Source organism: Triticum aestivum, chromosome 3B (assembly GCF_018294505.1).
Source record: "Triticum aestivum cultivar Chinese Spring chromosome 3B, IWGSC CS RefSeq v2.1, whole genome shotgun sequence".
NCBI classification, from domain to species: Eukaryota; Viridiplantae; Streptophyta; class Magnoliopsida; order Poales; family Poaceae; genus Triticum; species Triticum aestivum.
This window is the reverse complement of record NC_057801.1, coordinates 253,579,756-253,603,484: the sequence shown is the minus strand read 5'-3', so window position 1 is coordinate 253,603,484 and position 23,729 is coordinate 253,579,756. Positions and strand designations below refer to the sequence as shown.

Below are 23,729 nucleotides of genomic sequence, written 5' to 3'. Positions count from 1 at the left end.
TGGTCAGAAGTGCATAACACCAGAAGAAGGTCGACTCATCCTCAATGATATTCACTCGGGGACCTGTGGTCATCATGCGTCCTCTCGGACCATCGTGGCCAAAGCATACCGAGCCGGATTTTACTGGCCCAAGGCGAATGAGATGGCAAAAGAGATAGTGGATAAGTGCGAGGGATGTCAGTTCTACTCGAATATGTCGCACAAGCCTGCGTCAGCTTTGAAGACCATCCCACTCGTCTGGCCTTTTGCAGTTTGGGGGCTGGACATGGTCGGTCCTTTGAGAACAGGACGAAGCGGCTTCACGCATGTACTGGTGGCAGTCGACAAGTTCACCAAGTGGATCGAGGCTAAACCAATCAAGAGCCTTGACACCGGTACTGCTGTTAGCTTCATCAGGGAACTAATATTCAGATATGGAGTCCCGCACAGCATCATTAATGGGTCGAACTTTGACTCAGAGGAATTCAAAGCTTTCTGCGACTCCCAGGGCACACGGGTCGACTACGCTTCAGTCGCCCATCCGCAGTCGAATGGACAAGCAGAGCGAGCTAATGGACTGATTCTTAAGGGATTGAAGCCTCGACTGATGCGTGATCTCAAACACGCGGCTGGAGCTTGGGTCGATGAACTTCCCTCTGTACTCTGGGGACTGCGGACCACACCTAATCGGTCGACCGGAAGAACTCCATTCTTCTTGGTCTACGGAGCTGAAGCGGTCTTGCCGAGTGATCTTCTTCATAATGCTCCCCGAGTTGAAATCTACAACGAAGCAGAAGCTGAACAAGCGCGGCAGGACGCAGTCGACCTTTTAGAGGAAGAAAGGGAGATGGCTCTGATCCGGTCGACCATCTACCAACAAGATCTGCGCCGTTTCCACGCCAGAAATGTGAGAGGTCGAGCCTTCCAGGAAGGAGATTTGGTTCTCCGAGTGGATCAGCACAAACTACACAAGCTTGCTCCTTCTTGGGAAGGCCCCTTCATCGTCACTAAGGTCCTCCACAATCGGGCGTACCGTCTTTACAACGTCGAGCATAATATCGACGAGCCCCGAGCTTGGAACGCGGAGCTACTCCGCCCATTCTACACTTAAGTTTTATCATTCGGATGAGTTGCAATAAAGTACTTTTGTAGTTCATGGACCTCAAAATAATAGTGTCATAGTTCCTCCATAATATCTGTCACTTTTTATTTTTGTCCAATGAAATTCCCCTCAGTGGGTGACTTAGCTGCGAATCCGTTTCGCCTAAGTTTGTAAAAATCCTACCGAGTGGTGAGCCAGACTCCCACTCGGAGGCTTAGCTGCGAATCCGTTTCGCCTAAGTTATCAAAATCCTACCGAGTGGTAAGCCAGCCTTCCACTCGGAGGCTTAGCTGCAGCCTCGTGCTCGTCTAAGTTATCAAAATCCTACCGAGTGAAGAGCAACCCTCTCACTCGGGGGCTTAGCTGCAGCCCTGTGCTCGCCTAAGTTATAAAAATCCTACCGAGTGAAGAGCAACCCTCTCACTCGGGGGCTTAGCTGCAGCCTCGTGCTCGCCTAAGTTATAAAAATCCTACCGAGTGAGGAGCAACCCTCTCACTCGGGGGCTTAGCTGCGGTCCAAGCACTCGCCTAAGTTATCAAAATCCTACCGAGTGAGGAGCAACCCTCTCACTCGGAGGCTTAGCTGCAGTCCAAGCACTCGCCTAAGTTATAAAATCCTACCGAGTGTGGAGCAACCCTCTCACTCGGAGGCTTAGCTGCAGCCCTGTGCTCGCCTAAGTTATAAAAATCCTACCGAGTGAAGAGCAACCCTCTCACTCGGGGGCTTAGCTGCAGTCCAAGCACTCGCCTAAGTTATAAAAATCCTACCGAGTAAAGAGCAACCCTCTCACTCGGGGGCTTAGCTGCAGCCCTGTGCTCGCCTAAGTTATAAAAATCCTACCGAGTGAAGAGCAACCCTCTCACTCGGGGGCTTAGCTGCAGTCCAAGCACTCGCCTAAGTTATAAAAATCCTACCGAGTGTGGAGCAACCCTCTCACTCGGAGGCTTAGCTGCCGCCATGTGCTCGCCTAAGTTATAAAAATCCTACCGAGTGAAGAGAAACCCTCTCACTCGGGGGCTTAGCTGCAGTCCAAGCACTCGCCTAAGTTATCGAAATCCTACCGAGTGAAGAGTAAAACTTCTCGCTCGGGGGCTTAGCCGCAGCCCAGTGCTCGCCTAAGTGGACTAAAGAATAAGTCGATTGCAGTAAAGGCGCCTTGCTTTGAACCTGCAAAAGACATTTTGAGCCGAAGGCAATCATATTCAAGCGCCAAATTCAAGTTTGAATCGATATCTAAAGGAACCGAAAGTGCTCAGGCGTCAAGCCCGTTAAGGTTTGTCGGTTACAATTCCACTCGGCATACCGAGGCAAATTTAAAGCGTCGAGCCAGAAGAAGTTTTTTACCCCTCCTGTGGAGGGCTGGAAGGTGCAACAAATTCATCAAGGTCAATTCCGTCGGCGATCCGAGTGGCAGCTGCAAGGAAAGTCTCCATAAAGGACCTGAAGTCGTGCTTCTTGGTATTGGCCACCCGAAGGGCCGCCAGCTTCTCCTCTCGCGCATCTTTGCAGTGGACTCGGGCCAGACACAGAGCGACATCTGCACCACACCGAGCCGAGGACTTCTTCCACTCCTGCACTCGACCAGGGATCGTGTTCAAGCGGGCCATCAGCGACTCAAGGTCATTCTGAAGTGTCTCCTCAGGCCAGAGCGTCGAGTCGATGCGCGATGTGGCGGCCTTCAGCTTTGCGAGATAGTCCACGACAGCTGCAACACGGGACTCCAGTCGGAAAACTTCCATGGCAACTTCGTCGTTCACCGGAGAATTGACGGGGTCGAGGTTTGGCTCCAGCCGGCTAGTTTCTTCTTCAAAGTTTTGACAAAATTCTGCAAGGGTGGTCACTAAGTCAAGGGGATGGTCGAATGGAAAAATCACGATTGGAAACGTCTGCCAAGCATAGAGATTTACCTTCAAGCATAAGAAACAGCTTCTTGGCAAGTCCACTCAGGAAAGCCTCCAGATCAGTTTTCTTCCCAGTCAATTTGCTGACTTGGTCGGTCAGGGCAGCTTTATCAGTTTTCAGTCGACTGATCTCCTTGTTGGCAATCCCAAGAGCAGCTTTCAGATTGGCATTGTCTTGTTCAAGCTTGGTGACTGAAGCTAACCTCTCGTCGGCAAGCTTGATCTTCTCAGCTAGCTCAAGGTCTTTCTTCTGCTGGGCCTCCCTTACCTTACCTACAAGTCACAGCAAGATCAGATTTTGAAACAAGCAAGGGGAAAAGCAGTCGTCAGGGTCTCACCAAACATACCTTCGGTCTCCTCCTTTGCCTTTGTCAGCTTCTCCTGAACCAGCTTCAAACTCAGCTCGACTTGCGTATGTTTTTGTTCCAGCTCTGAGTAGCGAGCCACAAGATCACAGGAGTTCTGCGAAGAACCAATCGACTAAATGTCAAATATAATTCACTTCCGAGTGAAAAAGGGAAAAACATACGTTTCTAGGACTACAGCCAAATACAAGCATTCGACCGTAGTCTCGGGGACTACACCCAGTGGGTGCACTCAGCGTGCCCCCACTAATCCTGTTGAAGACAAAGTCGACCAATCGACCTCAAAAAAAATGCGTTCTCTAAGACTGTGATCAACTGCAAGCAGTCGACCACAGTCTCGGGGACTACACCCAGTGGGTGCACTCAGCGTGCCCCCACCGGTTTGTAAAATCCAGTCGACCAGTCGACTGACAGAAAGATTGACATCATAAAGCCTAAGGCCGACTGCCAGCAGTCGACCTTAGCCTTGGGGACTACACCCAGCGGGTGCACTCAGCGTGCCCCCGCTAACACGGAGTTTATTCGACACACCCAGTGGGTGACTACTATAAATTCCGGAAAAGAAAAGTTTTTGGTAGCATATCCAACAGAACAAACAGCGGTCGACTGACCTGGACATTGCTTTGGAGGGCAGAACTGGCGTCATAAGCTGCCTGGCTCGCGTCCCGGATGGTCTTCAGCTGCTCCATCATGAGTCCCGCCTGGCGTATTGCCTCCTTCGCTGCGCCAGCTTGGTCCTCCGGAACGTGGTGCGTCGTGAAGAGGGAGGGCTGCTGAGCACTCGTCAGTGGATTTGCGAAGGACACCATGTGTCGAGTGGTGTTCTCTTCCTCCACAGTCAGAATCTCAGGCGCCGTCACATCCTCAGGCACCTTACTGGCGGACGCTTTCCGACTCCTCCTGCGCTTCAGCGGCTCTTCATCCTCATCATCATCAGGAAGATTGATAACAGTATTGGGTGGAGCTGCGGAGAAGAATCAGGATCAGAGATCGCGAGTCAGTCGACTAAGAACGGCGTTAAGAATACAATACCTGGGTTCGAAGTTGCTGCGTCCTCCATCTCGTGGTCATCAGCCCGGGCCGAGGTTTCAGAAGTAGCAGCACTGCAACTCCAAAGGATCAGTTGACTAACTTCAGCGTCGACCAGAGATAAAGTTCACACAGAATAAGAAAATATGAGCAGCACGGTTACCCTGATATGGTGGGGATGGACACCTTCATCTTCGGCAAGAGCTTGATCGGCTTCGACGAGGCCGCCCTGGGCTGCTTCGGCGCCTTTTCAGTCGGCACCGGAGAGGTGGTCCGAGGGCGCTTGGTCGACTGAGTGGCGGTCGCAACCCCCTTACCACGTTCGGTCGAAGGGTCGTGGACAAGCTTCGACCGCCTTTCTGAGCGCGGTGGTACGACCTCCTCCTCCTCTTCTTCCTCGTCCTCGACGTCGTCTTCATCACCGTCATCATCATCATCGTCGTCATCATCCTCTGCAACATCCGAGTCCCATTCCTCCTCTTCCTGGCTCTCACCCCCGCTCGCTTCGCCCTCCTCAGTCGAAGCTTGTGCCCCATTGGGCATCGAGTACAGCTCGGTGAGGGCCTAGCAGATGCCCAAACAAGGATCAGTCGACCAGTCGGCAGGGTTAACAGAAATGAATACGACAAGGGCGCAGTGGAGAGCAGAGCAAGTGTACCTTGTTTGGGTCGCTGTTGTGGTCGAGTGGAGGAATCCTTCTGGCTCCGCGCGGGTTGTCCTTGTTTCCGGTAACGGCTACCATCCATCTTTCCAGAGTGACGTCGTCGACTGCTTCTGGATGGACTCTAGTCTCGTCTTCGGTCCCACAGTACAACCACATGCAGTGGCTCCGGAATTGAAGGGGCTGGATGCGACGCCTGAGGAAGACCTCCAGAAGATCCATGCCCGTCACCCCCTCCCGAACCAACTGCACCACGCGCTCCATCAACATCTTCACGTCAGCTTTCTCCTCCGGAATCAGCTTCAGAGGGGAGGGCTTGTTCACTCGGTCCATAGTAAACGGAGGGAGTCCACTCGACTGCCCTGGCGTCGACTGGACCTGGCAGTAGAACCAAGTCGACTGCCAGCCTCTGACGGACTCGGGAAAGGTCATGGGCGGGAAGGTGCTCTTATTCCTCACCTGAATCCCCAGACCCCCGCACATTTGGACGACTCGGGTTCTCTCATCACCTGGGCTCGCCTTCTTCACGGTCTGAGATCGACACGTGAATATATGTTTGAACAAACCCCAGTGCGGTCGACAGCCCAAGAAACCCTCACACATGGACACGAACACAGCAAGATAGGCAATGGAGTTTGGGGTAAAGTGGTGGAGCTGCGCTCCGAAGAAATTCAAGAAGCCACGAAAGAAAACACTCGGCGGCAAGGAAAACCCACGATCAACATGGGTGGCCAAAAGCACACACTCACCCTCTTCTGGCTGGGGCTGCCACTCCTTCCCCGGAAGCCTCGCAGCTCCGTGGGGGATCAAGCCCTCGTTGGCCATGTCGAGGAGGTCATTCTCCGTGATGGTCGACTGGATCCAGTCTCCTTGGACCCAGCCCTTCGGCAGGCGGGATCTGGACGAGGACCCTCCGCGGCTGGTGGATCTCCCCTTTGCTTTCTCCGACACCGACGCCTTCTTTGCACGCTCCAGCGCCGCCGTCTTCTCCTTGGCCATGGTCGCCGGCGAGATGCGTGAAGGGAAGTGGTGCGGGGGCGAGAGCGAGGACGCTGAGCAGGGAAGAAGGAAGCAGAGAGAGAGGGAGAATGCTGGGGCGCAGCACAGAAATCCTCGCCGGGCGCATTTATAAGGTCCCTTCCGAGTGGCTGACATGTGGGCCCGGTCGATCTAATCATATCTGGGAGCAGTTATGCAGACTGGATACGTGGCGAAAAAGGCGGCGCGGAGATCGAGGCGTCTATGCCCCGTCCCATCCGAACGCCGCGGTCCGCCCCGCTTCGCGCGCGCCCCCAAATTTCGCATCCCGCGGAATCCGCGAGCAACAAATCAGTCTGTCAGACGCGGTGTTTCCGGCGATCCGTCGCTCGGAGATCGTCGAAGCCCGAAAGATCACTCGACGCAAAAATAGAATGGATCGAGTCGACTGAAGGCAAATTGCTCCCTGTCAACGAAGAGATTCTTTGGTCCAGAACAGCGCACAACTAGAGCGCAAAGGTTAATCGGAAACGACATCAACTCCTTCTTCACTCGAAGCCTCAATCCATTCGGGGGCTAATGATGGGGTTATGTACCTAGGGTAGGGTCATGGACCTGATCCAAGTAACTTACCCCAAGACATCCTTAGAAGAGGTCGCCTTCCAGTCGACCAATGAGGACTCACTCGACTGGTCTGAAGGACTCGACCACGAAGACTCACTTGACCACCAGGAGGTCAAGAGGCACTCTGCACTGCAACGGCCTGTAATCAAGTAGACTTTATGATAGTAAAGGCACTTGATGTGGGGCGTTACCAGTAACGCCCCAGACTTAACTCACCTTAAACCCTCTCCTACGTGGGCTGGCTGGGGTCCTGGCGCACTCTATATAAGCCACCCCCCTCCACAGGCAGAAGGGTTCGGCACCTTGTAGCTCATATACTCATAATCCACTCGACCGCCTCCGGGCTCCGAGACGTAGGGCTGTTACTTCTTCCGAGAAGGGCCTGAACTCGTACATCCTTTGTGCTTACAACCTCTCCATAGCTAGGACCTTGCCTCTCCATACCTACCCCCCACTCTACTGTCAGGCTTAGAACCACGACAGCGGGAGAGCCCACGGTGGCTACGCCGGTGACCGTGGCCTGGGCATTGCCGCCCATGGAGCACAGATCGTGGGTTGCGTCAGCTGGTCAGACCCTGCCTGTAAAGGAGCGAATCGCTGTCCGGCACTCCGCTTTTGACCGCTTGACTATGACAGCGGGGCCAACGGTACGATCAACAGAGGGCATTTCAAATCGAGAGGTGGTTACCCCCGTGCCGGCAATGATTGGGACGCCGGGTGGTTCGCGTCCTGGGACTCTGCGGGAGCCCGTGCTGGTACAGCCTCGCAGCCCAGATATTCTGAGGAGATCGGAGGGCCCACCACTCCCCCGCGTCTCCCCCACGCGCCGCCACGAAGATTCCAGGGAGCACGTGGTTGGTGGGATCCCGCCAAGCGGGCCGGGTCCCAACACCGAGTCGCTGCCTCCTGGGGCCACGAGTCTAATCGTGTCGACCGACGTGCCTGTTATTGAGGGGAACCAGACCGGCGGGGAGACCGAGACTCCGGACCGCGCCAGGATTGCTTCGGATCTGGCGCCAACCCCACCCTTCCAGCCTGTGGTAGCCAATGATTGCGCGACCAGCGCGGAGCACGAGGTTCAGAGAGAGGAGGCCGCACCAACCAACCCGGAGAGCCAGCCTGCGACTGCTAATGATTGCGAAACCAACGCGAGACACGAGGTTCAGAGAGAAGATTCCGCACCAATCATCGATGAGAGGAGCCATGCAACTCCTGTTCACGTGGAGGGGTCTACGTGCAATATGCCGGCCTGCATGCCTTGCACAGACCTAATAGTGATGAACGCTGGCATGCCAGGTGGGGAGGGGGCCGTGCGGGTTCCTGACCCGACCGCCGTTGAGGCCGCCGCCCTGGAGGGTATGACGCCTCCCGAAGCAATCGCCTACTATAAGCTCAAGGCGTTCTGCGTCAACATCGTCAAGAAGCTAGCCCCGCCCCTGCTCAAGGAGGTGCAAGCCTCCACGCTTCGCCCAGACGCAGAGCCATTCACACTGAGATGCACTACGAGAGCCACAAAAAAGGCGGGGGGAGCTGCCTCGTCTAAAGCCTCCCCAGCTGAGAATGTACTGCTCCGCGCACTTGGCCTAGCGCCGCACGACCTCCAGGTGGATGAGCAAATGGTGGAGGACTTAAAAGGACTGTTCGACTCGCCGCTCAGAGAGCAACACATTTGAGTCATAGCCTCGCTCTTTGGGAAGACCATGCCAATCGGTGGCGACTTTGGAGGGGCAAGCTCGTCGGCCTTGGGAGTTCATTAGCGTTGAGATTTGTCCAGAGGGTGTGGTTGCTAATTCTTCCATGGATTTTAGCCCATCGATCCTTTGTTGGAACGTGCGAGGATTAAACAACCCAGCGAAGAGAGATGCAATTAGAGCGTTCGTTGCCACCGTGAGAGTGAATGTAATTTGTCTGCAAGAAACTAAGATGGAAGTCATTGATCGTTACACTGTGCTGCAATGCCTCAGGCTGGCATTCGATGGCTTTGCTTTCCTGCCCGCGGCTGATACGAGAGGTGGAGTCCTCATCGCTTGGGATTCGACCTGCATTGACATTGATCTTTTCCACGCGAACACTGATTTCATCTCCGGGCGGGTTCTCACGAGGCATGGGGCATCCTGGTGGATTTCCGTGGTCTATGGACCGCAGGGAAACACTAGGAAAACTGCCTTTCTGGAGGAGCTTCATGCAGCGCGAGCGCTCAGGCCTGGCCCGTGGATGATCCTTGGCGACTTTAACATGATTCTGCGTGCCTCGGAGAAGAATAACTCTAACCTGAACAGGAGCATGATAAGCAAGTTCCGCAGCTTCATCGACAACAATGAACTCAAAGAAGTATACATGCATGGGAGGAGATTCACTTGGTCGAACAAGAGAGACGTCCCTACCCTAACCAAGATTGATCGGGTGCTGATCTCCGTGGATTGGGACTTGGAGTATCCGGACTGTCTTTTGCAAGCGTTGTCCTCGAGCGTTTCTGATCATGCTCCACTCCACCTGAGCACGGGAGCTCTCTTCTGTCCTAAAAAGAGGTTCCGCTTTGAGAATTACTGGCTTAAGCTCGAACGATGCGATGATGCGATTAGAGAGGCATGGGTTTGTAGCGATACGATTGTGGATCCTTTCAAGCGTCTTGACGCGTTATTCAGAAACGCTGCAGAATCCCTGCAGTCTTGGGGGCAGAGAACGACGGGGAACATCAAGTTACTCATGGCGGTGGCAACCTATGTGATCTGCAGATTCGATAGGGCACAGGAAGACCGCATTCTATCTGACCAGGAGCTCTGGCTGCGTCGTACTCTCAAGCTGGCTTTGCTGGGTATGGCTTCCCTTGAGCGGACCATCGAGCGTCAGCGTTCCAGAATGAGGTGGGTTAAGGAAGGTGATGCTAACACGAAGCTATTCCAAGCTTTTGCTAATGGCCGGAGAACCAAAAACTTCATCCCGTGTATCAAGGTTGGAGACGAGATTCACACTGATCAAGACCGTATAGCGGATGCTTTCACTTCTGCCTTTGTGGATCTTTTGGGGAGAGAGCAGGCACGCGATTTCACTCTTGACCTGGACGCCCTCGGTTTACACACTACGGATCTGCAGGAGCTCGAGGGAATCTTCACTGAAGAAGAGGTGTGGAAGATGATCAAGGAGATGCCGCCGGACCGGGCTCCTGGGCCTGATGGTTTCACCGGTGCTTTCTACCAAAAAGCCTGGCCCATCATCAAGGGAGATATCATGGCCGGATTCCTGAAACTGTATGTGGGTGACGGACGGGGCTTCGCGAAATTAAACAGAGCTCTGATGGTGCTCATTCCCAAGAGAAGTGACGCGGAGGAAGTGGGAGATTACCGCCCGATCAGCTTGCCTCACAGCTTTGGCAAACTATTCTCCAAAATGATGGCCATCAAAATGAGGAAAAGGCTGCCGGAGCTAGTCAACATGAATCAGTCCGCCTTCATTCGTGGCAGAAGCCTACACGATAACTTCCTCCTAGTGAAACAAATGGCGAGAAAATTGCACGCCCGCAGAACATCAACCGTCTTTCTGAAGCTTGACATTTCACGGGCATTTGACACCATCTCGTGGCCTTTCCTGTTTGAAGTTTTGAGAGCTAAGGGTTTTGGAGAAAACTTCAGGAAGTGGGTTGCGATCTTGCTGCAGTCTGCGTCTTCGAGAGTTATTGTCAACGGGAATCATGGTGTCAGATTTGAGCATGCTCGTGGGCTGCGCCAAGGAGATCCCAGCTCTCCGCTCCTCTTCGTCATGGCAATGGACGTTCTTTCGGCCTTAGTCTGCAAGGCGGCTGCAGGTGGGGTTTTATCCTCCTTCAACGGTGTGATGGCTAGCCAGAGGCTCTCCCTTTTCGCCGACGACGTAGCGCTGTTCGTGCGCCCTACGGTGCCGGATCTCACATGCATCAAAGAAGTTTTATACCTCTTTGGACACGCTTCTGGCCTTCGAGTGAACTATCGCAAGACTTCGGCAATTTTGATCCGGGGACAGCAAGGGGATCAGGACAGAGTGCAGCAACTTTTAATCTGTCACATGGGGCAGTTTCCCTGCAAATACTTAGGGCTGCAGCTCAGCATCCACAAGCTCACCAAAGCGCACTGGCAGCCAATGCTCGATCAGGTCAAAAACTTCCTTCCAGCTTGGCAACGAGGCATGATCCAGAGACCCAGGAGACTAGTGCTCGTTAACAGCGTCATTGCAGGTCGCCCTATACATCACTTGCTTGTCATGAAAGCACCCCAATGGGTTCTCGAAGAAGTGGACAAATGGATGCACGCTTTTTTCTAGGCTGGGAAAGAGGAGATCAATGGTGGACAGTGCTTGGTTGTGTGGCATACTATCTGTAGGCCTAAGCTGTACGGTGGGCTAGGAGTGAAGAATCTGAGGACCCAAGGCTTGGCCATGCGCGTGCGCTGGGAGTGGCTCAGGAGGACAGATCCCTCAAGGTCTTGGCAAGGGTTGAATCTCATGGTGGACAAAGAAGCTAAAGCGGTGTTCGATAGTCTGGTCCACATCGAGGTTGGAGAGGGCAGCAAAATCTTCTTCTGGACGGATAGATGGATTCATGGGTTTTCGGCGAAAGACATCGCCCCCTTGATCGCCCGCATGGTGGACAAGCCCACGAAGAGGAAAAGAACGGTTCAGGACGCGCTTCTGGACGACTCCTGGGTCAATGATATCGAAGGAGACTTAACCTTCACAGCTCATCTGCAGCTCATACACTTACAACATGCCTTGGCGACGATTCAAAGGAATGCGGCGGATGATGATGCGTTCTACTGGCCCTGGAGTGCCTCGGGTTCCTATAGCACTAAATCCACTTATAGTATGCTCGGTCAGGGCATGACTCGGTCTGCCGCTGCTCAATGCATATGGAGATGTTGGGCACCTCTCAAGTGCAAAATCTTTGCATGGCTTGCATCTCAGTATCGGTTATGGACTTCGGACCGACGTGCGAGGCATAGTCTCCAAGATACGACTTCAGCATGCTTCTCTTGCCACCAAGAAGAGGACACAATTGATCATATCCTTGCTGGTTGCGTCTACGCGAGACAAGTTTGGGACGGCTGCTTCCGGTTGCTTCAAATCAACGTCCAAATTCCGAGCTCCGAAGATACTTTCATGGTGTGGTGGGACAAGACGAGGAAGTTCTTCCATGGAAAGCTCAAGAGAGGATTTGACTCGCTTGTCATCCTGACCGCGTGGCACGTATGGAAGCAGAGGAACGCGCGGGTGTTTAACCGCATTGACCAAGTCCGCTCGGAGACCAACCTTGTTCACCTCATTCACGACGAGCTCAAGCTTTGGAAGAAAGCGGGTCTAGGAGTTGAGGGGTTAGATCCTTTCGTGAGAGAGTAGACTTTTGTGTTTCTTTTAGGAGTGTGCGTTCCCGTGGTAAGTGCTCTGTCCTACCGCGAAGTCTTGTACAACTTTTTCTCTTCTTCTATAAAGATAAGGTACGTCTTTGGCGTACTTTTGAAAAAAAAAATCACTCACAGGCACCGAACACGGATGCAGGTGTTTGTCCTATACTGCTCCCTTCAGAAACTGTCACTCGAAAACGACCTCCAATGCGTTTTGGTTTCTTCGTTGCAACTTGCAAACCCCCACCCGACTTGGCTATGGCTCTCGTTCACAGAATTAAAGAGGAAATGTGTTTTTCCTAAAAGGAAGAGATAGAGGACGGCTCCTTTTACTTTTGTCTTTGGGGAAGAGACGATGACTTAGCAAGTGTAGGTCGTTATCTTGCCCCAGGAAATTTCGGCATTTTTTCTTCTTCTGAAAATACACACAAGCGTGCGTATCATATGTTAGAGGAGGAAATAAAACACCCAATAACATTGTCATGATCGAGCGTGCGGATACAACTAGTCCACCGTGCAGCTAAGGCTCGCCGAGACGAGCGCCATATCATCTCCGAGCTTTTGACAGGCGTCGCCGTGCACTTACCACTTACCATGGCTGATCCTCACCCCGGAAGCTACGCCGAAATCCACCAGCATTGCCATAAATACCTCCACATCTAGCTCCCATAGATCGAGGAAGAACATGACATCATCCATGAAGGTCGATAGTCTTTGGAACAAGCTCGACTTATCCAACGGGCCAACAACGCCACATGGAAGCGTGACCCAGCATGCGATGCAAAACTTTCATGACAAGATGAATTGCAGGGGTGTTGAGGTAAGTCACAGATGGCGCCCCACTATCCAACCATGTCGCCGCCTTCACAGTAGGCCAATGGGCGGATTTTATTGGCTCAAAATGAAGCATCAAAGAGAATACAAACACAATGAGCATACACCCTGACTCTCCATAATAGGATGCCCCCAACCAATACTAACGCACGCACATAAAAACGCGTTGGCAAATACAAAGTCATATAAGACCAAAGTTATGCGTATGCGAGGAAAAACCAAACGATTAGATCCGTAATCGGCAAACCGCAACAATGAGCATATCCACACCAACCATCTCATGATATCGCACGGACGACGAGGTTCTTTAACAACAATGCCTTCAGAAAGGAGCGACACTCAAGCGCGCCCGTCACCAGATCTAACCAAGGCATATTAGTGACATGACATAGTATTAAACTAGATGATGCCTTGCGCGCTGTTGTGAGAACCTTGCAAAAATAATGCAAAAATAGTTGCTATAGAAACATATAAAACTAATGGAAATCACATAAGCTTAAAACTATAGAAACATATAAGTATACAAGCTAATAAACATTATGATACTAACTGTACGTTACTTTGCGTTATAAAATTAGTAATATATGCTAATGTTAGAGCAACTCCAACAGGGCTACTTATTTCGTCCGCTGCCGTCCGTTTGAGTCGGCGCGAACACAAAAGTCGGCCCAACGCGCCGACCCAAATGGACGCGCGTCCGCATGGCGTCCGCCTGCCGACCCATTCCCAGCCTTTTTTTGAGCCGGATTTGCGTCGGGGCGGACACAAGGGGGACGCGCGCGCGCGCCTTCTCCCTTCGCTGGGCCCGCTGGTCGGTGGCAGCCTCCACCATTTTACTTCATTCCCCCCAAAACCCTCCCGCCCGCCCGCGCTCCTGCCCCACCCCCGCCATGGACGGCGACCTCGACGCAGCCGCCGGCCTCGCCGCCCTCGCCTCGTCCTGCATGCCGACCGCCCCCTCCGGTAAAGGCAAGCCTCGCGTCCCCCGCAAGACCGCCGCGCCCAAGCCGAAGAAGGTGCTGACGCTCGAACAACGGGCAAAGGAATCGGCCAAGAGAAAGGACCGGAGGCACGCGGCGGACGCGAGGGATGAAGCCATCACGGCGGCCGCCGTCGCCGCCGCCGCGCAGCAGGAGGTCACCAACGCCCGCGTCGCGGCGGCAACGAGGGATGCGTTCTATATGCTAGGGTTAAACCCTAGCCAGCACGGCCTCGTCAAAACCGCCGTGGCCGCGGCCAGCATCGGCTCATCCACCTTCCCTCGGATGGTGCTGCCCGACTTGCCCCGCGCGTCGGCTTGCACCCCGGTGCTCGGCTTCCACGTCTACCCGCAGGCCTCCCTCCTCTCCGGGGAGTGCTCGCCCGAGGTGAGCGTGGCCTGGACCTGGACGACTTCCCTCTCGACCACGAGTTTCCGGGGGACTACGGGCAAGAGAAAGAGGATGAGTGCGACATTGAAGGAGCCCCTTTGTTCGAGGACGAGCTCGCCAACCAAGCCGCCGAGGCGAAGCCGAAGCGCAAGAGCAAGCGGACCAAGGCATACACGGCGGCCGAGGACAAGCTTCTTTTCGAGTGTTGGAGAGATATTGGGCAAGACCCCAAGATGGGCGCCGAATAAAAGCATTCAACCTTTTGGATTCGTGTCCACCGTGAGTTCCATGAGCGCAAGAAGTTCCCGCCGTACCAAATAGTAAGCACGCCGGGTGGGTGTCCATTTCGAAGCGATGGAGGATGATCCAACAAGAGTGCAACAAGTTTTGTGCCACTCTTGAGAGCGTCAAGGCCCGCCCCGTGAGCGGCATCGGTATGCAAGACATGGTATGCTAGCAAGCCGCCCTCTTTTGTGTCATCAAGTTTATGCTTGCGTGTTCGTTTGCATACCATTTTGCCAATATGCTTTCATGAAATACATTTGTAGGCATTTCAAGCTTTGGAGGTATTCAAGGTCCAACACAAATGGCAAGTGATTCAACCTCTCACATTGCTTTAGGGTCATCAAGGACGAGGAGAAGTTCAAGGCGCAATATGCCGCCCTCCAGTCGCGTGGTGGGAAGCAAGCCGTGGAGGAGGTTGGGGACGGCGAGAAGGCTCGGCCGCGGGGAAGACCAACTCCAAGAAGGAGGATAAGCGGGATGCGGCGTCGACAGTGGCGGAGACAGGAGGGACCAGCAGGGGCCCTGGCCCCCCCTAACATCAATGATTTGTAGTTAATTTACTGATGAACAGTGCATAATTCATGGTTATTTGCTGCTAAAAGCATGTCTTTATATGATTTGGCCCTCTCTAACCTGCCTCAACATCCCTCGGCCCCCCTAATACAAATTTTCTGGCTCCGCCACTGGGCGTCGATCGCCTTGATCGCAACCGTGGAGGGCATGGTGACCAAGAAGGACTTAAGGGAGGAGAAGCGCCGACAAGAAAGGGAAGAGCAAATGAATGCCTTCATGGAGATCCAAAGGTGAAGGCTTGACATGGAGGCGGAGAAGTAAGCACGGATGCTTGAGATGGAGGCGAAGAAGCAAGCCAAGATGCTAGAGATCGAGGCCGTCAACGCCAAGACCAACGCGAAAGAAGTGGCTCTCGCGAGCATGATGACCGGGATGGAGATCATGAATATGGATCTCAACACCATGTCGCCAAAAAAGAGGCCGTGGTTTGAGAAGATGTAGGCCGACATGCGCAAATTCGACGACGAGTGATCTATGACGGCGAGCGTCATCCTTTTTTTTATGCCGGCAGGTGTGCTAGTATGACCACGAAACCGCGATGGCGTGGTCGTCCAGGCATTGGCGAAGGGCCGGTAGGCGGAGATGGCACCAGGGACCCTGCACTCGCTGACCTAGGCGCCATGGGCAGGCCGAGGGTTGTGCTGGTCGGCAGGGCGGGGAATCGAAGACGATGTCGCCCTACTCGTGTGTGCGCATATACGATGATGTATGTATGTGTACATCATCCATCTAATAATCGCGAAAAGGAAAGTGAGGTGTTTGGACCAGAGATGATGGTCCAGAATTAAAAAAGATGGTTCTGGAAAAATACCTTTACTTACTACTCCCTCCGTTCGGAATTACTTGTCGTGAAAATGGATGTATCTAGATGTAATTTAGTTCTAGATATATCCATTTCCGAGACAAGTAATTCCGAACAGAGGGAGTACCAATTGGTGGTGGTGGTTCGTCTACTTGGGCGGTTGGAATGGGTTCGAATTGACTAAAGAAACGAACTCGCAGTTGACCGACAGAGCGTAGTTTTCCCTTTCTTTCAGAAATGCCTACTGTACACACGTCATATATTTTTTGTCCCTTCAGCAGCACGCTTCCGGTTCCACTATTATACCCATACCCCTCTTGGATTAATTCCTTTCAGTTTCAGTGGAGAAAGAAAAGAAACCACCGCCCGGTTGCACCAGACACGCGCGGCGGCCATGGGGAAGAAGATGTGCCTGCTCTCGCTGGACGAGGACATCGTCATGGTGCTCATCGTCGTCGCCGTCGTCGTGGTGGGGCTAATACTCGCCGCCGTGCAGCCACCGCCCCGCCGCCGCGCCGTCACCTGCTTCTACGGCTGACCCCACCGTCAAAGATCGACCTGTGTGCTCGGCAGTACAGTTCCTTAGCCTTTGCAGTTGCAGGTTTCTCTTAATTTTCGTTGGTATAAAGTTTGCAGTTGCAGATAGCGTGAGCTACATCATAATTTTAATCGTTCTGGCCGTGCTTGTCAGTGTTGTAGTGTAGTAATTTCTTTTTAGAAGAAACTAAGTCAAGTCCTGTGTAACCACCGTACCATGGATTGTCACCGGTTGTGTTAACCACAGATTTGGAGTTGTTGGTGGTTTTGACGATGTCTGTCGTACTGCTATCCTGTTTTGAGATTTGAAATGTGTATAATATAAATTTGATCACTTTCTCGCATAAAAATACAACTTTCTCTCGTACAAATTCTTGTGAATGCATTAGAGGAGCACATGCTATATGGCAGTCTGGGACCCTGAGCTATGTACCACCCTGGCCAAGTTCTTCACGCAGGGGATTTTGCAGAATTTTTCCAGCCCAAGCTTATGTACAATGTGCCCTTGCTCATGTTCCTTTTCACTGGGTATGGAAGAGTTCTTGCCAGCTCAACCACAAAAGTTTCTCCTGGCTGCTGCTCCCGGAAAGAGTGGACACCAGAAACCTTCTCCCAAGGAAGTCTTTTCACCTGCCTGCATACACATGTGTGCTCTGTAATGTTCAACTGGAGGGAACACAGCTGCACCCATTCTGGGATTGTGAATTTTCTCAAGACTGCTGGCAGATTATTGCCCCCAGTAAGCTCAGAGGAATTTCTTTCATTCATGAAATATAACTATTGAGATCATCATTTTTGGGCTATTGGAACATTGATTTTTAATCATGAGAATCCAAGTGTTGCTAGTTGCAAGGGAAACCTCAAAGAGGATCACACTCTAGTAGTGAAGCTAAAGCTTTTACTTGCTTTCAAATCCTGGACACATCACTTCCTGAAATCTTCTTCTTTTCACTTTGTTGATATTCTTAACATATATTTTTTACAGTAGGACCCTTTGCTAATGTTTTCCTGTCACAAAAAAAAGCAACATATAAACTCTTCCTTGGGTTTACATAAATGAGGCTTAAAAGTTGGATGTTGGTGTCGTGAAGGGATTTTTTTTAAATGTTACTATTTTTTTAACAAATCCCAAAACTAGATGTCCAAATTCATAAATTACACTTCTATTACCCCGTCGGCCTCCCATACGCCGAAGAGTCACTCTTCAGCCTCGCTTGGCCCGAAGAGACCCTTTTCGGACTCTGTTGGGCTTCCTCGCTCTCACTGGTGGGCCGAAGACCACTCTTCTGTCTACTTAGACCCAAAGAGTCACTTTTCCTCCGTTTTAAAAAAAAAGAGTCACTTTGGGTCTAAGAGTCATTTTTGGACTCTTTTTTTTTTTCAAAACGGAGGAAAGTGACTCTTTGGGTCTAAGTAGACAGAAGAGTGGTCTTCGGTCCAAAAGTGTCCAAAAGTGCCCATTACCCCCACCCTATACACTACAGCTCCTCTTGGGCAAACCATTGCCTCACTAGGACCGCATCGACGAGTAGAATCCATTCAGATGAAGAACAACCTGAACCGTGCACTGTGAAGGATGAATTTTGATTGTCAATCTTCACTGATCACCACAAGGCTGCATGGCCCTTGCTGAGAGATTTTTCAATTAATCCCACACATATACTCATCTAGATGCCCCCAACATCCTAGACATTACCCCTCATCATATTGTTATTATTGCTGAAGTTAGCGACATCCGGTTCACGTACGCGCATGGCAAGGGTCATGGTGTGCGGGGTTAGTGACAAGAATAGGACGAGGGGTAATGTCTAGGATGTTGGGGGCATCCAGATGTGTACATGTGTGCGATTAATTAAAAAATCTCTCACCAAGGGCCATGTAGGCTTGGGGTAATCAGTGTAGATTGGCAGGCAAAATTCGTCCTTCACAATGACGTGAAGGTGAAGGTTTGCCCGGGAGGAGCTGTGATGTATAGGGTGGGGTTGATGGTCAATAAAGGACACTCCTCCGCGTTCATGTGAACGAAGAGCCTTCATGTGAACAACAGAGTCCGAAGAGGGCCTATTCAGGCCAAGCGAGGCCGAAGATTGACTCTTCCATCTATGGCAGGTCGACGGGGTAATAGAAGTATAATTTACGAATTTGAACATCTAGTTTTGGGATTTGTTAAAAAAATAGTAACATTTTCAAAAAAATAATAATCCGTGAAGGCACTGGCAGAAAGAGAAAAGGAATAGGACCTGGACCGAAATGTATATGCTGAAAGACGTTACCATTTCATCTACATGGACACAACTCTGGCTGCATCCAAAGCCAACAATGTACTGAAAAAAGGGTTGTACACACTGATCCATCAATTATGGGGGTTATTACATTTATTTACAGAGCCCCTGAAACAATACCTACATGCGAAATCCAGACCGTGTAATGTATGCAGCGAACAATGGTGGACGTGACAGGCTCCACCGGTGAAACCTTGCGAGCGCTCACTCTGGTGGTGCAGTACTACACACCTCGCTGCGCATTATTCCTCCTCTCCTAACAACGCTCTCTGCAAAATCGCCAGCATGCCAAAGCCTCAATCAGAGCTCAGCTCACTATCCGAGGATTTCATCGGTTACACGCACTTTGCTTGCCTTCTCGTGGCGTCTCCAAGCCTCGGCCCAGACATTCGCGTCTGCAAGTGCACGGTCTCGGTCGACACCGTTTGGAACAACCCTGCCTCGTACTCCACGATTGGAGCCACTCCTGCAATGTTCTTTTCCTTCTGGAACAAGGTCATTCATACGGTCATGCATCCATGTTTGAGCTCCATGTTGACTAGCCAAAGCATCATCTTGGTTAACCTGATCGTCTGACACTTTTGATGTCGAAGGGCCATCAAGGTAACGACGAACAGCAGCGTCATTCCCATCGTATGTTTGTGATGACAAATAGGAGAGAGCGGCAGCAACTTCCCTAATCAGAGGGCGATTCCTTGACTTCTCCTGCAAACACATCGCTGCAATAGCCAAGGCCTGGTACAAACCCCTCTTTGGAAAGCGGCCACGCAGCAAAGGATCAGCCATCTTTGGAAATTTCCTTTGGTCTTTGAACAATGGACGGGCCTGCAAATGGATTGGTAGAACATTCAATTCCACATCAGCATACTTATCCTCAGTATATAGAAGGAAATATATGAACACACTCGATTTATGACTGCATATATATTTTGAATGAAACTATTTCTTTAGCTGTTAAGGGACCTAGATAAATAAATTAAATGATGTATCATGTTTGAAAATGACGAAAATCCTGGAGATGTAAAACAAGATGATTAGTTCCTGGGCATATACAACTAGGGAAGTGTGCCTAGCTCATTTGGTTACGGATGCGAATTTAGGCTCCTATTTATGCTGTAGGGGTCACCTCTAATGTTTTCCATCGAAAAAGATGTATACAACTAGGCAGCTAGTTGGCAACAGACTAATACTAGTTCCTGGAAAAGACCACACTCCATACCCGTAAAAAGTTGTACAGTTTTCCAGTATCAAACGCATGCACTGTTATTATATTCATCAGTTCAACCGCCACATTCACATAACCGGTTTTTTTTCCAGTATCAAACGCATGCACTGTTATTATAAGGAACGTAGTCAGAATGAAATAACAATGCATGCCTATTAAGCTTTATAGCCTTTTCATACTTCTCTAGACATGTATCCATTTTTGTTTTTTTATTATAAAATCATGATTATTGGACCAGTTAGCTGCACCGTGAGATTGTCAAAACCTACCCATGAGACCAAGTCCTGTTCCTCACGAGGCCGATTGCTATCGAGTGCCCTTCGTCCTGTAATTAGCTCGAGGAACACCACACCAAAACTATAGATGTCAGACTTAACCGTTAGCTGTCCAGTCGCAGCGTACTCAGGAGCACAATAGCCATAGGTCCCCATGACACGGGTTGTCACATGAGTCTTATCACCCACAGGACCAAGTTTAGCAAGTCCAAAGTCAGACAACTTCGCATGATACCCTTCAGAAAGAAGAATGTTTGATGGCTTAATATCTCGGTAAATAACTGGTGGATTTGCCTTATCATGTAGGTATTCCAAACCAGCAGCTGCACCCGCAGCTATCTTCATCCGTGTTGTCCAATCTAGAGGTTCTTTATTGGGTGGAAGGTCTGTTTAAAGCATGAACATTAATTTATTAATGGGGGTATCCAGTAAACAACAGCATAACAGTATAGAGCACATTCATGTGTAACTCTAATAGATGGAAGTAAGAAAATGGTAAATTATCACAAAAAATATCTTAGGTTTCAAGGTCAGTGACATGTCAAGGAGCATGTGAGTTCTTCACTTCTTATTGACGCATGTGGTATAATAATACTAGAAAGGAACACAAAGTTAGATAAAAGAACCACTGTCTAAGCAAATTTATCTATTCAACAAATTGATTATGATTAAAATCTGAGTTTTCTCAAGGGTGAACAATCCATCATTGAAATATTACCCCCTCGATGGATTCTGTTTAGGGTAATCCCATCACTAGATTATTAGATAGCTAGGCTCGTTATTTGATAGGTCATCAGAGCGTCCCATTCTAGCTTAAGCTTTTGATCAAATATAGCAAGCAATGGAAACAGGAACAACCTAGATCAGATTTAATTGGGATCTACTGAACAAAGAGGATGATGCCACAAACTTAAAGAAAGAAATACTTAATTAAATCAACTGACAAGAACTGATAGTTAGCTTATAGCATTTCTCACAAGTTAGAACAACTTTTCACCATCTTCAAAGCACCCAGATATGCTAAGTATCACGAACTAAAATGTGCTGACATTGAAAAAATAAAGATCCTACCATCTACATATATGCTCTCATTACTAGAAATTAACAAATGGTTTCTGAATTCTGATGGCTGTATCCTGATAATAGTATAACTTCACACATTTTCCAACATAAACTAACCGTGCAGATGGTCTTCTAGTGATCCCAATGGCATATATTCATAAACGAGCAAGCGTTGATCACCGTCAACACAGTACCCTATCAAATTGACAAGGTTAGGGTGATGCAAGAGGTTGAGCATGAGAACCTCCACAAGGAATTCTCGGTTCCCCTGAAGCCCATTTAGATCAAGTTGTTTGACTGCAACAACCTGCCATGCAGCAAATGCTGAAACAATATTATCATACAATACGAAAATATGGGCAAGATTGTTATAGTTTCCACATCTCCAATAACTGATATTCAATGAGAATTATATTACTGTAGGTGAGAAGTCTAGTTTATAACTACCAAATACAAACCTGACCATCATTCAGATGTGCTTTATACACACAACCAAATCCTCCTCGCCCCAACTGAAAATCCTTGCTGAAGTTTTTGGTGGCATCAACGAGCTCACGCAAAGTGAAGATCGTCGCCTCATTATGTGTGCCATTTCTCTGGATTCCTTCCATATGTGCGGATTCAGTCTTCAGTGGGGCACTTTCTGATGACTCTGAAGAAATCCACTATTAATGAGCAATTCAAAAGAACAAATACACATCCACATTTAAATATGAAGATGGGTCAGCGGTCCGAGGATGATGGCGGCTTCTGGCTTCTAAAACGTGTGCATATGGTGCGCGCTTTAGGTCTGCTGCACCGGTTGTTGGTTCCGATACGTTATGTGGATGGATCGGCGACGACACCAGTTTTAGATATGTGGGGTGAGAGCACTCCACATTATCGAGTTTGTAGGTGTGAGTGGTGGCTTCGGATGGCTTGATGTATTTTCTTGTCAGACCTTTGTGTAATAAGTTATAAAGATGGCTGTATGCATCGATTGATGCAGAGGCCGGGGGTTTAACCTCCTTTTCAAAAAAAAAAAATCCACATTTAAATAAACTAATGCAGTAATGCCCCTGAAAAAGAAAGGACGCTGGGACAAACAAGAATAGTACTAGCACATAAGTATTTTTTTTGCGGGAAGTATTTCATTGTGCCTTTTCAATTTTCTTGCCATGGTCTTCGATCTATTACTGTTCATCTTCTTCATAATTTTTGGTTTCCACTTTACTAATCGTGTTTCATTTTCTGTTTCCCTGATAAAGCTGTGCAGCTACTCATGAACAAACTTCTTTCTCTCACAAACAAAATTCTAACTGCTAGAGGAATTGCAACACCACAAGAAAGTAAAGGTGGACTCGCCACTGGAAATTTCTGATTGCTGAGTATAACACATCGTCAAAAAAATACCCTCCAGCTGGGAACCATCCCCAAGAGAGAATTTGTTGGGGTCATGAGCTGAAGGGACTCGATTATCTCTCCTTCCGCGAGAACAAGATACAGACCGACCAACACCAAGAAACGAACATTTCTAGCCGGATTAGTAGGTAAAGCACGGAGGGATTACTAGGGCAGTCATCATCACCTGAAGCCACTCCATGGTCGATTCCGCCGGAGTCCTCGTCGTCATCGTGCTCCTTCACCACCCGCTCCTCCTCCTCGGGGCACCGGAACAGGCACGACAAGAAGCCCATCTCATAATCCGGCCTCGGCAGCCCCAACAAGAGGGCTGAAATCAAGAAAATTGACAAATCCCCAAACCCCAGCCGCCTCGGAGGAGACTTTAGGTCGCCGGAACAGCAAGGATTTCCTCAGCAGCCAGGAAAATTAGGCAATTGCTTTCTTTCTCAGAGGGAATTGGTCAGTTGTTTAGGTCGGACAGAAGAGGAGAAAGAAGAAAACGAGAGAACGGATAAATGGATGAAGGCGCAAAAGTCTCCTCCCACAAACGAAACGAATAGAAAATTGAAGGCGCAAAAACGGAGCAGTGAGTGACGCTTGGCGATGGGGATGTCGAGAAGCTGCTAATTTCATCGTTAATTAGTCATCAATCCAAGGATTTAATTTGGACGCAAGTTGCATTCGTGCTCCTACGGGACAGTCTATTTCTCTTTTGCCCCACTAGTTTCTTTTGCCCCACTAGTTTTGTTTTTTGAGGGGTTCTTTTGCCCTACTAGTATGTGTCTAAGATGTTGTGTTTGCTATTAGTAAGTGCCTGGATTTGCACCTCGCGTCAATCTATTTTCAAAGAGCACAACCCCGAGGCGGAGGCGGGGGCGCTGCGGTGAGCGGCGGCGAAACCGAGCCAGGGATGTCACAAGATGGTGTGGTTCTAAATAGGACGCTCGTCTCGTCAGAGCTAGAAAAGATGGTGTGGTTTGAGGGGCTGTTGGCGGTAGACAGACTTATGCAATGGCTTGGACTGGGTAGGGGAACAAGGGTCGCACGACAACGCCGCCTACGGTGGGTGGGGGCGTCAGATGGCCCGCAGAC

At 50.2% G+C, this 23,729-nt stretch overlaps 1 protein-coding gene across 2 annotated transcripts; it reads right to left on the bottom strand.

Moving 5' to 3' along the window:
- Positions 1–18,667: 18,667 nt before the first annotated feature.
- On the bottom strand, positions 18,668–23,371 carry LOC123069584 (probable serine/threonine-protein kinase PBL7). Of its 2 annotated transcripts, none has more exons than XM_044492466.1 (5): positions 22,822–23,371; positions 21,713–21,897; positions 21,372–21,561; positions 20,187–20,578; positions 18,668–19,517 (listed from the first exon to the last, which is right to left on the bottom strand). In XM_044492466.1, exons 1-5 carry the CDS (start codon positions 22,928–22,930, stop codon positions 19,008–19,010), a joined length of 1,386 nt encoding a protein of 461 aa, XP_044348401.1. In that variant the 5' UTR covers positions 22,931–23,371; the 3' UTR covers positions 18,668–19,007. The 2 variants fall into 2 exon arrangements, with proteins under 2 accessions (XP_044348401.1, XP_044348400.1); XM_044492465.1 differs by having other exon boundaries at positions 21,713–21,906; positions 22,822–23,361.
- Between the last annotated feature and the right edge of the window lie 358 nt (positions 23,372–23,729).